At 42.4% G+C, this 14591-nt stretch overlaps 1 protein-coding gene across 14 annotated transcripts in view; it reads left to right on the top strand.

Moving 5' to 3' along the window:
* UNC5D (unc-5 netrin receptor D) overlaps positions 1 to 10608 on the top strand; it is a 599258-nt gene extending 588650 nt beyond the window's left edge. For 10 of the 14 annotated variants that reach the window (XM_072950289.1, XM_072950288.1, XM_072950287.1 and 7 more), the window contains one exon: positions 4421 to 10608. In XM_072950289.1, coding sequence (XP_072806390.1) covers positions 4421 to 4625 — 205 coding nt within the window. In that variant the 3' untranslated portion in view covers positions 4626 to 10608. The remainder of the gene's footprint in view (positions 1 to 4420) is intronic. The other 4 variants (XR_012064390.1, XR_012064389.1, XR_012064388.1 and 1 more) reach the window with 4 other exon arrangements.
* Positions 10609 to 14591: the final 3983 nt, after the last annotated feature.

The following is a 14591-nucleotide window of genomic DNA, read 5'->3' as shown; positions in this document are numbered from 1 at the left end:
ATCAACTGTTGCTATGAATTCTACTTTCTAGTATTAACAGTGTTCCCTGAATGGTGTGTGCATGTATCTGCTAGTGTTTAAATGCACCAGCATTATTATGAAGAGAAATGGGTCACACAGACCGGGATCAGAATAATTTCAAAAGGGCAGTGTGGAGGGAACCAAATGGATATACGGTATATCAGTTTTCAAAAAAAAAAACAAACCATAATGCATTTGCACACATGTAAGCAGTAAAATGATCCAGCTATCTTTGAGCTTATAGCATTAGGATTTTAGGGTCTTTTATCTAGTAGTTGTTCTGATGTAGACAGGTAAGTGCAGTTTAATAGGATGTCTGTTTAACCACAAAGCTGACTGACCATTTTTAATAAGGCTGACATGCTCCTATGTCTCTAAAATCAAATGGAATTTGAGATGTGTGTGTGTCGCCGAGTGTACTGGTAGAAACGCAGAGACTATATCTGAAACATGCTTTGGGGAGCACATCTCACTTGCTACAATACGTTCCCAGATCCGTGCCAAGGGAGAGCTCTGCTTCTGCCTCTTTGATCAGTTAGCTTCCTTTAGCCCTCGGCACCCGGTCTGCAGAGCCGGGCGTTTGCAGGGCTGTTCAGAACCAAGGAGTCATCCTGCAGCTCTTCTCTTCCTCCTCTAGGCAAGTGCACTTAGAATACCTTCCCACCATAGCTCGATTCAGGAATATTTTTAACAGCGTGTTGGGACAAAAATTCATCACAACTTCCAAAACATATTCTCTATGCCTCTCCTAAAGTTCTGTTATTGCATTTTCATGCCCAGAACTTGTCATGTCTTGAAATGTCAAAGCTCCCTGACAGTTATGGAGGGATAATGGTCTCAGAGTGCTTGGGGCAGGATGTGTAGCTTGGGGGCACAGCATCTCTGGCCCTCTGGGGCCTTATTTTCAGACGCAACACAAACCAAAAGTTCAGTCTCATCTTCTCTCAAATGGCCACTATGTCTGGAAATCTAGTTTGGGTCATAAGACAAGGTGGGACCGCAGTCAGCACTGTGGCCTGTCAGCCAGATCTGGCCACCACCTGCTTATCTACAGCCCAAGAGCTAGAATGGTTTTCAGATTTGAGGGGGGGTAATTAGGTATATTTATTTATTTTTTTTTAATGGAGGTACTAAGGATGGAACCCAGGACTTTGTGCATGCTAAGCACATGCTCTACCCCTGAGCTATATCCTACCTGGCTAGTTTTGGGTTTTTTAACGGTCAGGAAAATAAACAAGAGTAATATGGTGTGATGTGTGAAAACTGTATGGCATTAAAATTTCAGTGTCTCTCAGTAAAGTTTTACTGGAACACGGCCGCGCACACTTGCTTAGGTATCATCTATGGCCACTTTCGCACTACCATGGCAAAGCTGAGTAGATTAGTTGACCTTATGTGGCCCCTACAGTCAAAAATATTTACTGTCTGGGCCTTTAAAAAATAGTCTGTCAACTCCTGTTATAGAATAACGTCTGGCTTTGGGGTTAATAGGATCACAAGGATGCCAGTCACTCCCGCAGACACTAGTCCCTTGTTGTTCAATAGCAAATACAAAATAGAAACCCTCAATAGTATGATAAGAAATCTGTGCTGCGTTTTTGATTGTGCTTGCTAGCATTATTTTTCTTTTGAAATGACAACGGAGAGCATCAGGAGTAACGTACCCACACCAGGAACCACTGTCTGTCCATGCTCATTACTCTCATAAATTACACGGAAAGAGATGATCACACAGCCCACCCGGATTCCTCTCAGAACCAGTCTCTCAGTTTTGCCTCTTTTTCAGCTACTCCTCCAGTTTGTACGCTGCCTGAATGTTGGTTGGGGTGTACCACTGTGTTTATAGATCTGGAGATGTAACAACCTCCAACACAAAGAGCTCCCTACAACTAGGAAGAAGTGAGACTAGGGTCCCTTCAAGTCCTGAAGCAGTGTTTGCTCAGCCATTTCTATCAGTGTAGAAATAAATAATGACATTTGATTCCAGGGCCAGATATGGGGGGGGGTGCAGTGGGGAGAAGGAAGGAAAGACAAGATAAAAGAAAAAAACTGGAGAGAATATTTTTAAGCTAGCCTTCTCCCTCTCTCAATTCAAGATTCAGATGTAGTGGAAAGTGTATACAGTACCCTGATATTTATGCTATTTGGCAACTAGCTAGCTTCAAGCAGTCCCTTTAGACCTTTAAATAAAACAGCACTTTATTCACTCAAAGTTACTCTGTGTGTGTTAGTTGTAAATGGTAATGTGCCCTTAAAAGCTTGTCGTCTTATCCAGTTGCTTGTGGCTACGTAAGTCTACTTTGTGATTATATGCTGAGGCTGGTGATGGAAAGTCATACCATCCTCAAGACAGGCAATTCTTGGTTGACTCTGACAGTCTTTTCAACTCATCAGAATTTTCCCAGAGGTGACATTTCTATCCCTGCTGTAAAACTGCCTATGAAAAACTGTGACCTTTTCATCTTTTGTGTTGTCCTAGTCTTCATCATAGCAAAGTTATTGTCTAAAAGGTTATCATTTGTTTTCAGTGAAGATCCCGTATCATCTGAAAAGAGCTCCTAGCGATCAATTACTTAGCTGATGGATAGTGAATAAACACTTGTTGTCATAGTATTATAAGTGCTGTTGCCGCATCAGAAAATTATTAACTAGGAGCCTTCCCTTTCAGGTGTCTGTAATCATACTGAGAAGGCAGAGCTCATACACATGAAATATATGAGTATTTTACTCATAAGAAAATTTAAGCACGAACAAAAGAGTTGAGAAAAGAAATCCCTTTGAGCAAAGAGGAGATGAGAACTGTCTACAATCCAGGCATTGTAGGAGTGTAGGATCTTGGTCAACAGAGGGGAAGAAGAGAAAGTGGACATTTCTAAGGGAACAGAATAGACTGGATGAAAGCAAGACGCAAAGTATTACCTGAGATGCGATCAGTGGCTCAAAGGGCAAAAGAACATTGAGGGAAAATATATATATCACCATAGCTTGGTTGAGGCCTGACCAAGGACGGCGTTGAAAACAAGTGGAGTAGGTACCTGATGACTGAAGAAACAGTACACAGGGTATATTCAGGAGTTTGGAAGCATAAAGAGCTATAAGGCTTTTGCTGTGATTCAGGCCGTAAAATGATAAGGCATAAATTAAATACAAATAGTATGAATGGGGAAGACGAGTGAAGCTGATGAGTTTGTCAAAAAGAAAGAAACAGGATTCAAAAATAAATGTCCTACATAGAAAACAAACATGGTTACCAGTGGGTAAGGGGGTGGGAAGGGATAAATTGGAAGTTCAAGATTTGCAGATACTAACTAATATATATAAAATAAACAAGTTTATACTGTACAGCACAGGGAACTAAATTCAATATCTTGTAACTTACGGTGAAAAAGAATATGAGAACGAATATATGTATGTTAATGTATGACCGACGCACTGCTGTACACCAGAAATTGACGCAACATTGTAAACTGACTATTCGTCAATAAATGTATATGTATAAACTGGTAGGAGACTTTAGAATAAAAATATAAGAAGTAAAAACAGTGTGAACTTGATTCCAAAGGGAATTAAAACATACGTAATATACTGAAGGAAAAAATAAAATTAAATTAAAAAAATAGAATGTCCTAAGTGAACTGCTGTGCTGTATACCAGAAACTAATATTGTAAATCGACTATAATTCAATTTTTAAAAATACAGTAAGAATATATTTTTAAAATGTCCTAGTGTGAGAGATTGTAAGGATAGTGGTAACCACTGGGATATCTGTTATAGTTAGAATGGGGGCCAATAGGAGGCATGGAGATTCTGTCCATTTCTGACGCCCTGAGTTTGAGGTGGAGGGAGACCTCACTGGGGCAGCCCCAGGGCCATTTAGAGGTCTGTGGCCAGCTCATACTAACCTAGTAAGACAGGAGGTGCAGGTTTAGACACTGTCCACGTGGAGCTGATAACTACTCCAGGAGTGTATGAGCCCACTGAGGAAGGAAATAAGAAATCAAAGGGAATCTTGACAGCCCGCATGTTTACCAAGAGAGAGAAAGAGGGGTCAGATATTTTGGGGAAAAAAAATAGGAATGAGTTATATCATCACAGAAGCTAATGTAATAGAGCTTTTCAAGAGGGTGTTCAAGGAAGGAACATACATCTACACATACACACAACTCAAGGAGGTGAGGACAGGAAAGGCGTGGAGAAGAGTCGCTGGTAACATTCCAAGCAGAGTTTCAGCCGAGTGTTGGGATATACACTGGCTTGTCCCCAGACCTGCCTTAATGGAGCTTTTTATTCCTATCGTGATAACATCTGTTAACAACTCATTTTTAATTCTCTCACAGTGATGTGTGTGTCTCCCTCCATTTCTATTTTCGCTTTGTTTCTGTTTAACTTTCTGTCTAGGAATTTATCTTACTTTGCTACCCAAAGTAGCCCATCTGCTGTCATCCTGAACCTGTGGGAAGCTCGTCATCAGCACGACGGTGACCTTGACTCCCTGGCCTGTGCCCTTGAAGAGATTGGGAGGACACACACGAAACTCTCAAACATCACAGAATCCCAGCTCGATGAAGCCGACTTCAGCTACAGCAGGCAAAACGGGCTCTAGTCCGCCTCCTCCCGAGAGACAGAGTGATGGCCAGCTTTGGGACACTTGCTTTACACGGGAAAGAAAGAGGCAGCTTTCTGCCCGGCAGCACTTGGGGAATTCGGCCTTCACTTACAATCAGTGAGCACCCCTGATTGAAGCCACTGAGTTTCATATTGGTAAAATATGTTGACAGGGAAAAAAAGTACAGGTTCTCTTAAATATAAGGGGGGGGTCCACTGTCTCCTCTGAATCCACACTCGGGTTAACACTTGATGAACTTCTCAGATTTGAAGTGACAAGGATAAAAGTGAGGGCCTATCTAGGTAGAAGGAACTGTGGGGAAAGATGAGCTACAGCAGAGCTGGGGAGGCAGAGATGGAGTAAGTGCATGTTTTGAAACAGGTTTTCAACGATGTGCCCCAAAGGGCCAGCTGATTCTGGTACTAGATTGTCAGAGTTTTCTGCCAACCGGCATCTGTGATGTCGGCGATCGTTGTAAACTGGCCTTTAGAAGTGGAGCTGGGTTGCCAGCCCGTTTGTAGGACTTTGACACCGTCGAGGAGGGCGTGTAGTATGTAGCATCCGAGTGCGCCACACCAGCACCACTTCCCTGTCCGTCCTAGCCACTGAATGGGAACAAGACCGAGAGGTAAGACAGGTCACAACCTAGTTCTTGCAGCATACCCCACCTCCATTTCTCCAAGGACAAATCTGTCCACGTTCTTCCTTCCCTGTCCTTACCCACTACAGTAGGGGAGAGATTTCAAGGAGCATCGACTTTTCAATATGGAAATGTATTTTTTCCTAACTCAACAAAGCAGGGCCATCCCTAGTCCCAGTTAAGCCACTCAAATCGCAAAAGCTACTAGAACACAGCTTATTACATAGATTTGGAGGCAATAGAGGTCAAGTCAGGTCCAAGGAGACATATGAACTGCAGATGCCACAGGCCTCAAATAAGCTGAAACCCTAGGAGACACGTGTTGATTTCGTTCCCCAACACTGTCGCTGTGAAGGGATGAGGGGCCTTACTGTCCTTCACAACCTCCGTTCTCAAATTTCTGGCCTTCTCATACTATGTTATCTCACAATCTCTCCGGAGGGCTACAGGTCAGCCTCCTTTTGCCCCTTGGGAAGTTAGCAGACGGTCTTTGCTGTAAATGGTATCCGAGAACACAGACCTGGGAAATACCTCTACCAGCGTGTCCCAGAAACCACATGCATTGTTCAGGGAGCCTTCAGCTCTGGTAACTCACCTTCACCAAGTATGCTTCCTTTACAGGACCATTAACAAGACCATTAACATACGGCTTTATGTTTTAAATGAGAGGCAGTGATGTGGAGACTGAAAACCACAGGTAATACATGACCCCCATCTTAACATTTACCCCGTCTTTTGTCACATTTAATCTCTTTTGACAAAATGTCCTAGTAGACTAAAGATGAACAGATTTCCTCCAGCTCATCTTCAAAATTAGCTGTCCAGCACTGGGACAACCAAAGTCAAGGACCTAGATGAACCACAGGGCTGCTCAGCGACGTAGAGTCTGGCTACGTGAGAATAAAAATCGTCAGGGAATGGGGGAGGTGGGGAGTGCTTGGCAGGAGGGATATGATCCATTTTTTAGACAACGTTTTTGTAGATCCCATGTTTTAAAAATGTTGTGTATCTCCACCTAAGTGAAAAAGGCTTCATTCATGAGACCATGGGTAAGGCATTGCAGAGCTCACTCTTGAATGTGTTGGCCGTTTTCTCTAACGAATGTGTGGTATGTATGGTCCTCTGTATTTGATAGAAGGCTTTGCTACATCAAATTCAAAAGCATCCGCTTTTCTCAGGAACCAAAGGCATCGTGTGTAAGACAAACGAATCCTCTTAGAACTGTTGAGCATACTTTCAAAATACCATATCCAGATCAGGAAAACACCCTTTTGCTCCTGTGCTCAATTTGTTTATTCCTTCTAGGGAGCAAAGAGAGAAAGCAGGGGAGTTGTCCCTGACATAACCTCTGAGATAGAAGAGGAAGTAGATGGTCAGTCACCCAAAACCAGCTAGAGGGGTGTTGGGGGCGGGTGTTATACAAGGAAAAGACCTGCGTTGACTGTTGAGTAAGAACTTGGAAAAACACGGTGTAGAGCTTAGTAGCCATCTTGGAGGATTTTTGTTTTCAACCATCCTGCTGCCCTTTTTCCCTCTTCCCTTCTAATTGGCCTTATAATTGTTTCATCTACTCTGTGAATCCTCACGGATCTTTTTTAGATTTTTGATATATTTTTTATATTTTAAAACAGATGAAAAATATTAATGTTTTCCCTGGACTCTATCTAGATTATTTTAAGATAGGAATTTATTATCCCTGAATGTCTAGAATTTCTTCCCATGGACTTTTTTTTTTCTTTTTTTTTCGCCTGGGTTTTATAAATACACTTGATCATCCTATCATATTGAGGGATAAAGAAAGCAAATGAACATGATTCATCTCGGATTTCAGCCCAAGGTTCAAAAGTCCATCTTTCACTCCATTTTGTTCCCTCCTTACATTTCTCTCTGACTTATTTCTGCTAGGGTCCTACATAAGATTTTTGCAGGTTTTCTCCAGTATGAAATTCTGTGGTCATTGCATGTAGAATTCCAAAGAGAACCCATGTTTTTGAGATTTACAGACCAAGGTGGGGGTGTGTGTGTGTGGCAGGGAGTATGAAACTGCAGATCAGATGGACTGAGGACCTAGCCCTTGGACTTGCGGTTACTCATGGCAACCTAAACCTTTGTTCTGTTTTAGTATTTCTCTATCACAACTCAAACAGCCCTCTTGAAAGGGATTCATTCATCATTCTACACACTTGCTTTAGATGTCTTCCTGTCCTGGTGCAAAATGCAACATTAAAAGTGGCCTCTAATACTTGGAAGGTTACTTAAAATTTTTTTTACAAAATATCCCACTGAATGCCAGATCTTTCGGTCTTCAAAAAAGCCTTTAAGTTTAATAGTCCTGCTTTAAACATGACTTCAAATTACGCCACCAAAAATGGTGCACGTCACAGCTTCCCCGGCCGGCAGCATCATAAAGGTAATTTACGGTTTTTACAGCGTTGCTTGTGCAGTCTTACTGATTTACATTAAAATTCTTTAAGCCAAAAGGAAGCTCACTCTGTGGATTTAAATACAAACTTCATTTACCGATGCAGAAAGTCCCATAAAACTCAGATGTACGCCCACAAAAAACGTTACTGGCCTTTTCCTAAGAGATGAATAGGAATTGACAGTTCTCTTTACACAGGCGCACTTTTTAAAAAATGTTTATCTCCGACTGCAGGTGTTCTCCTTTGCCACGGCCCCCCTGTTTTTCTTTCAGTTAGTTGACTTTGAGAAGGGGATATTAAGTCAAATCACTAAAACCGGGTTCTCTTTGGATTAAAAATTCCGGATTTATTGCAGCTGTTTCCCTGGACTGAAAGTCTCCACATCGGAGTTGATAAGGGAAGGCAGACTAGGAAAATAACGTAATTGGTTGACGTTGGCATCCTCCACTGGCCAACCCTCTGGTCAGTCTACCTGTCAATTTCAAATGCTGTAATCCCCTTTGGTGTGCTTCTGGTTTTCCTTTTTTGCCACTTTCTCTTCGGTTTCTTAGTCCGTCTGTAAAGGTGTTGAGTAACACAGCGATCAGATGTGTTGAAGGTGAAGTTCTCTCAGAGGTCCAGGAAGGTCACAGGAACCAGGAAGGAGCTGAGAAACGTGCTTTTCTGGCCCGTCATGTGGCCCATTTTCATTAATTTTCCTCATGAAACATGGCAGAGTTCTGAATCCTTAGCGACTCCCACTGACTGGACTAGAGGTGACATCCACGGCGAATGGGAGAGCCAAATAGTGTCCTGCAGAAAGTGGCGAGTTTTATTAGTCCTTTGGTGTTAGTTGCCACAGCGCTGTATTTGAAAACAAATCGATACTTGAGCCAAACGCTGAGTGGCCACCGTTTCTGCCGTTTCCACTGTTTCGTCTGCATAGAATTTTCCTGAACTACAAGCAAAAATGTATTTTGTCAAATGTCACAAAGTGAAAATGTTACGAATCTTAGATGTGTTGCATATTTTGTGTTTTTACTTTCCGAAATCTTTTCAAAAGCTGCAGTTATAACGCTGTTTGGCTGTATTGACAGCATGTGGTGTTTTTTGCAAAAGCAGTTCTAGGAGAGCCAGTGTCTCCCACGGACTCCTCACATCCCCACTCCAGGGTCTTCCGCAAAACCAACGTGGCAGTTTGTGTGCTGGGGTTTTTTTTTTTTTTTTTTTTTTTTTTTTGCATAAGAGAAAACGGGGATGGAAATCAGACCTGGCCGTTAGTCGCTAGTGTGTAGTGCCGTGATCTGAAGTAGGAAATTTAACTCACATAGAATAATTGTGGTTTTTGAAGCAGCCACTTTGATTTTTCCTTTTGCTGTGAAAGATCATGGATTTGGAATGTTCCCACCAGGCGGGCTGAAGACAGTAACATTGAACTCCATGTCTTAGAACCCACCCGCCATCTGAACCCAAAGACAGAAAAGGCAGTAAGCTTCATGTTTAAGCCTAAGCTTAAAATTTCTCTCCCTCACCCCCGCCCCTAATATTGAGTCCGGCAGGGGCATTTTTTTCCCCCCAAAAAGCTGAATTATAAACTGTATCACTGAATTTGGTAACGTAGTTCTTTGCATGAATGGAAATGGGTGTTAAATACTTTTACGAAAGGCATGATTACAGTGAAAATGTCCTTTGGCTTCAGATTGCCCTGACCCCCCAAAGTATTTTACTCTCTCAAGCATGATTTACATCCAAATTCCAAAATTGGACAAATTATACGACTCCTTTAAAATTGGATACATCGGGGTAGGTAGCAACTTGACTGTGGTTCTGTTGAATCATGAAAAGGAAATGTGCTATTGGAGGGGAGTTTGTAAGCAGAGTGTCATGCCTGACGACCCTGTTACTGAAATGGACGTTACATCAGAAATGGACCTAATAATTCTAACACCCCTCCATTTGCGAGCTCTGGGGATGCTGAAGGTGGGGGGCGCCCCTTCCCAGGGGTTTCCATTTGAGCCTCGTCAGAGGGTGACTAAAACATTTCAATCAGAAACACTTTCCAAGGCGGGTCCGGGACCGGCCCTCCCATTCAAAACTTCTGTATAAGAAGGTGGGGGAAAGTCCACCTGTGGGACTTTCCTGGTCAGGAAAACAGCTTTCTCTGTTCTTCAGCTGGAATAAAGACTGACTTAGCATTCCCCATCCTTCAGAAGGATAGCTCGTGGGTGCAGGCAGTCCAGGAAGTCTCCCTTAGAACTACAGCAAGTTAAATATAAACAGCAGAAAAAACTGGCTAATTCTCCCGAAGCAAACTCAAAAAAGACAAAAAAAAAAAACAAGGAGGAATTGTTGACCTCCATTTCTGTATGGAAGAACTTCAAAACATTTCATTTTGTTCTATTTATTTTGAGAAAGTGCGCGTGCGGGGGTGGGGAGGGTGGTTCTTTCAAGTGACTCATATCTCAAACCCATTCCACTTTCAACTTTCATTTGATGTGTTCAAAGCCGAAAAGAAAAAAAAAAAAAAAAGCAGAACTGAACACTTAATTTGACATGAAGCTGAAGGAGTGAACAAGCCAGAGGAGAGAGTTTGAATAAAGCATGGCCTTGGCTTCATACCACACTTTTTGTGCCTTGTATTATCAATGTAAATTCTGAATGTTGTACAGTAAATACTTGGATGGACTTCTTAGCAAAGGCTGCACTGGCTTCTTTTTCAGCACATGTATATATCTATAAATATATATACATATATATTTGGTAATGCCAAACAGCTGTGTTATATTGTATTGAACAAAATGGACGGTTTGGATGTTTTATGTAGAGTTTGCAAAAAAAAATTGGATGGTTACAGACTTTTCAAGATAAATGTACAGACATAAATTACTGCGTATCAGTTATTTATGAATAAAGAGTCTTTTATTGACATTTTAGGATATTCCACGAGTGGAACTTTGAACTCCCAATGAGGGCCCCCTCCACACGCCCCCCCCCCCCGCCCCATTCAGCCAGGGGCTGGAATGCCCTTCACATCAACGGCCATTTCCAAATACCTGTTAATATAGTGAACCTGACTTCTCCTTCCGTCCTCTAGGAGGAGATAAAGGAGGCAAATGGAAGCCAAGACGGGATGTCCTTGTGACATCCCTACCCCGCTCCAGCACCCACACCTGCAACTGTCCTTGCCATGTAGTGTATGTGCTCAGATGCCAGCCATAGCATAACTGGGGTATCAGTCACCTTATTTCTCAAAATGCATTATTTTTATAGACACTCTAGAAAATTTTCTGCCTCTCCACAGAAAAATCTTAATACAATGTTGCACATTTCAAATCTATCTTGAGGGACTGAATCTGTTTTGGATGTTTTTTAAAATACTGAAAACTCCTAAGAGTTTAATCATAACTACTTACTACTGGTCAGAGCCATTTTATTTACATTTTAAATTTTTGGTGGGGAGGGGAGGAGAGGGTAATTTGGTTTATCATTTTTAATGGAGGGACTGGGGATTGAACCCAGGACCTCCTGCCCGGTAGGTGAGCAGGCACTCTGCCACTGAGCTGTAAGCCTCCTCCTTGGTCAGAGCCATTTTAAACAGTGTGCTTTACCAGAAGATGGTTCCTGGCCTATTTAGATTCGTTGGTTGTGAAAGAAAAGGTCAAAAATAGGCTTAAACCAGTTATTTTCCAAAATTGGAGGTTTTTTAAAGCATTTTCATAGAAAGATAAGAGTTTATTTTTCCCCAAAAGTTGGAAATCGATAGAATAAAATGAAACATCATTCTCTAGATTTCTGAAAAACTTCATGTATGTGATGGGTCTAGGGCTTATGACGAACCTCTAAGAGGGGGTATATGCAACATTTCCTGAAGTTTTGGGGGAGCATCTTCTGGGACTAGCAGAGATGAGTCTAAACATTCAGGAAGTGGCTGCGAGTGGCTCCGGCTGTTCTTTGACTGTTTTAAAGCCCTAGCACACCTCACGGTACCTCGTAAGCAACCGATGGGGCTTAGATTTTACCTTAGAGAGGCAGTGCGCACAGAGGTTAGCAAAATGTATTTGCAGGCAACACAGGCTAGGGGAGTAATCCTGAATCTGCTTCTCCAGGTGCTTGACCGCCCAGCACACTCTTTTATCTTTAAAAAGAGATGCCAAGCCCACCAGGCACAAAGTAAATGTTCATGAAATTGTGAAACAACTGAACAACTCGAGCTGTCTCTTGCTAGTTCTGGTTCTGAACAGAGATGTTCTGGGGTGCTGATTACACAGTTGTTCCTAGGAATCCTCAGGGGATTGGTTCCAGGACCCTTGGAGATACCAAAATCCTTGGATGCTCCAGTCCCATATATAAAAGTTATACGTGATTTTCAGCTGAGCCCCCAACCCCCACGTTGTTCAGCAGTCAACTGCGCAGTGTGGATGCTGTGTAAACAGTGGCTGATGAACAGCAAAATCAAATTTTGTTTTTTGGAGCTGTCTGGAATTTTTTTTTTTTTAACATTTTCAGTCCTTGTTGGATTGAATCTACAGATGTGGAACCCAGAGATACAGAGGACTAACTGTACAGATGTAGTAAAGTGACGACAGGGCCAAAGATGTACTCAACTCTAGTGTCTTTCTGACACCTAAAAGTTATTTAAGGGAGAAAAAAAAAAAAGCATGTCTTACCACCCCTAAAAGAAGTGAAATGAAATTTGTTTTCAAATATACATGTTAATGCTTAATACAATGAGCTTTAAAAAAAAAATACTAAGGTCCCACTTTCCACCCACATAAAATGGCTTAAGGAGAGAAAGAATTTGAGGCAAATGAGGAGGCAAGTACGCATTTAAGGGGGATCTATCACTAAGACGATCAACATTTCATTTAAAATGGCAACAATCTAGCATAGAATAGATGCTCCCTCAGTGAGATGACCCGTTTTCTGGTTTTCAGACAGCACAGAGGCCTTAAAAACATGACAGTGTGCACAGCTTAAACACCAAGGAGTCACCTGGCCACCATCCCCTGTGAGGGCCCGACCCTCACGCTACAAGTCAGGCGGTCACAAATGAAAGACACAGACTCAGTCTTCGAGAAGCTCACACTCTGATGATCTGTAAGACGATCACATCGTCAGACAGCTGCTATGAAAGAGGTGAGCACAGGCTGTTTAGGGAGAATAAGGGAGGAGCGCTGACACCCGGGCGCGTCAGGTGAGCAGACGCCACATGGACAAGCTGCCAGTGGGCTAAGATTCAAAGAAGGTGTATTAATAGAGCTGTTTCAATAATAAGACTTTTGTAAAAACCCTATGACTTATGGCTTAAAATAACCATTTCTTCTTCTTACAAATTTGTGGGTCAGCTGGGACCTATGTGATCTCAGCTGGGCTCATTCGTGTGTCTGCAGGCAGCAGGGGGGTTAGCTGGGCTGGGCTCCTTCCGTGCCCGGGGTCTCGGCTAGAATAGGACTAACTGAACTCTGCTCCATGTTTCTCGGGATCCAGCAGGTTACGCTGGATATGTTCTCAAGGCAGCGGCAGGAGAAGAGAACGATGTCTTTCGAGACCTGGTTTGGAACGCCACCGTTTCTATAATATTGTATGGGGCCAACGTGACTCAAAGACCAGCCCAGTCAAGAGAGAGAAATAGAATCTGCCTCTTGAGGGGAAATACTGCAAAACCACAGTGCAAGGAGTGTGGATACAGAAAGGGGTGGAGAATTTAAGCCATAGTTTCAGTTTCTCCAACAGAGATCAGTAAGAATTCGTTGGACAAAAATAAAGGAGGGCGACCATTCAAACAGGAAGATTAGATGGATAAACATAATAAGCATGTTATTCAAGAGAGACTGCCAGGCTGTCGTGCCCCTAGTCCTTACGACCCACTGGAATGTCTACAGTAGCACTTTCCAAACTTCTGTGTTGTTACTAAGTTCTGACCCGATGGTTTGCCGTGTTTGGGAAAAGCTGAGCTAATCCCACAGAGGTTCCTTTACTGTGAGACCTCACAAAGGTTTTTGCATAATAGTAGTCAGCACGTTTTGAATGCTTCCAATGTGCGAAGCACTTTATGCGGATTCACTCCTTGAATCCCCTGGCAACCATATGAAATTTTATTCACGTTTTGTAAGCAGGGAACTTGAAGGAAGTTATGCTAATGTGCATTTTTAATCACTCAGCCAAGGCTATCGTCTGCAACATTTTCCAAATATTTATACCTACTAACTCCCATTTAATGAACACGTGGTAACATCTCACTGTTCACATTTTGGAATTCATGTCTCTAAATACATATAAGAAATAAATTCGGTCCTCTACCCGAAATTAATTTAGTCTGGGTTTTCTTCAACTTCTTTCCCCATCTGCCAACCTATTTCTTCACACTTCGCAAAATTTCTTACCTCTAAACATATGATAAGCCCATGACAGCCTTTTTAACATTTCACTCTTGCCTGTGAAAGCTTGACGTAACCATGTTCCTCTATAAAATGCACCCTTAAAACTGACGGGGCCGTGTTATACCTTGCTCAGTCTTATAAAGACCACTTTTTAAAGCTGGAGGTATCTTTACAAACAAATGACTTGTATCAAATCATCCTGCTCTCTTTAAGCCCTGAGAAGAATTGAACGTGTCCTTCCTTTCAGAAACCTGAGTGTTGGGTGTCCGGCAACGGATAAGAGACTGTGCACTTAAATGGAAAGAGCCCAGAGTGAGTTAAGAAGACGCTAACAGAAATTCTCATTCTGGCTCTCAGGCCTACCTGTGGAGGCTCCGGCAAGTCATTTTACTTTTTGAGCCTCAATTTCCTCCTCTGTAAAGTCAGCATCATGAACATCCTGTCCCATGTCCTGCATATGGCTGCAGCCGGGATCAGAACAAACACTGCAAGTGAAAAATAACTTTATATTCTGGTACCTGCTATGCAGGTGTTTTAACCA

The sequence above is a fragment of the Vicugna pacos genome, chromosome 26, assembly GCF_048564905.1.
Source record: "Vicugna pacos chromosome 26, VicPac4, whole genome shotgun sequence".
NCBI classification, from domain to species: Eukaryota; Metazoa; Chordata; class Mammalia; order Artiodactyla; family Camelidae; genus Vicugna; species Vicugna pacos.
Note: the sequence above shows the minus strand (reverse complement) of the source record. Positions and strands in the feature narration are given on the sequence as shown.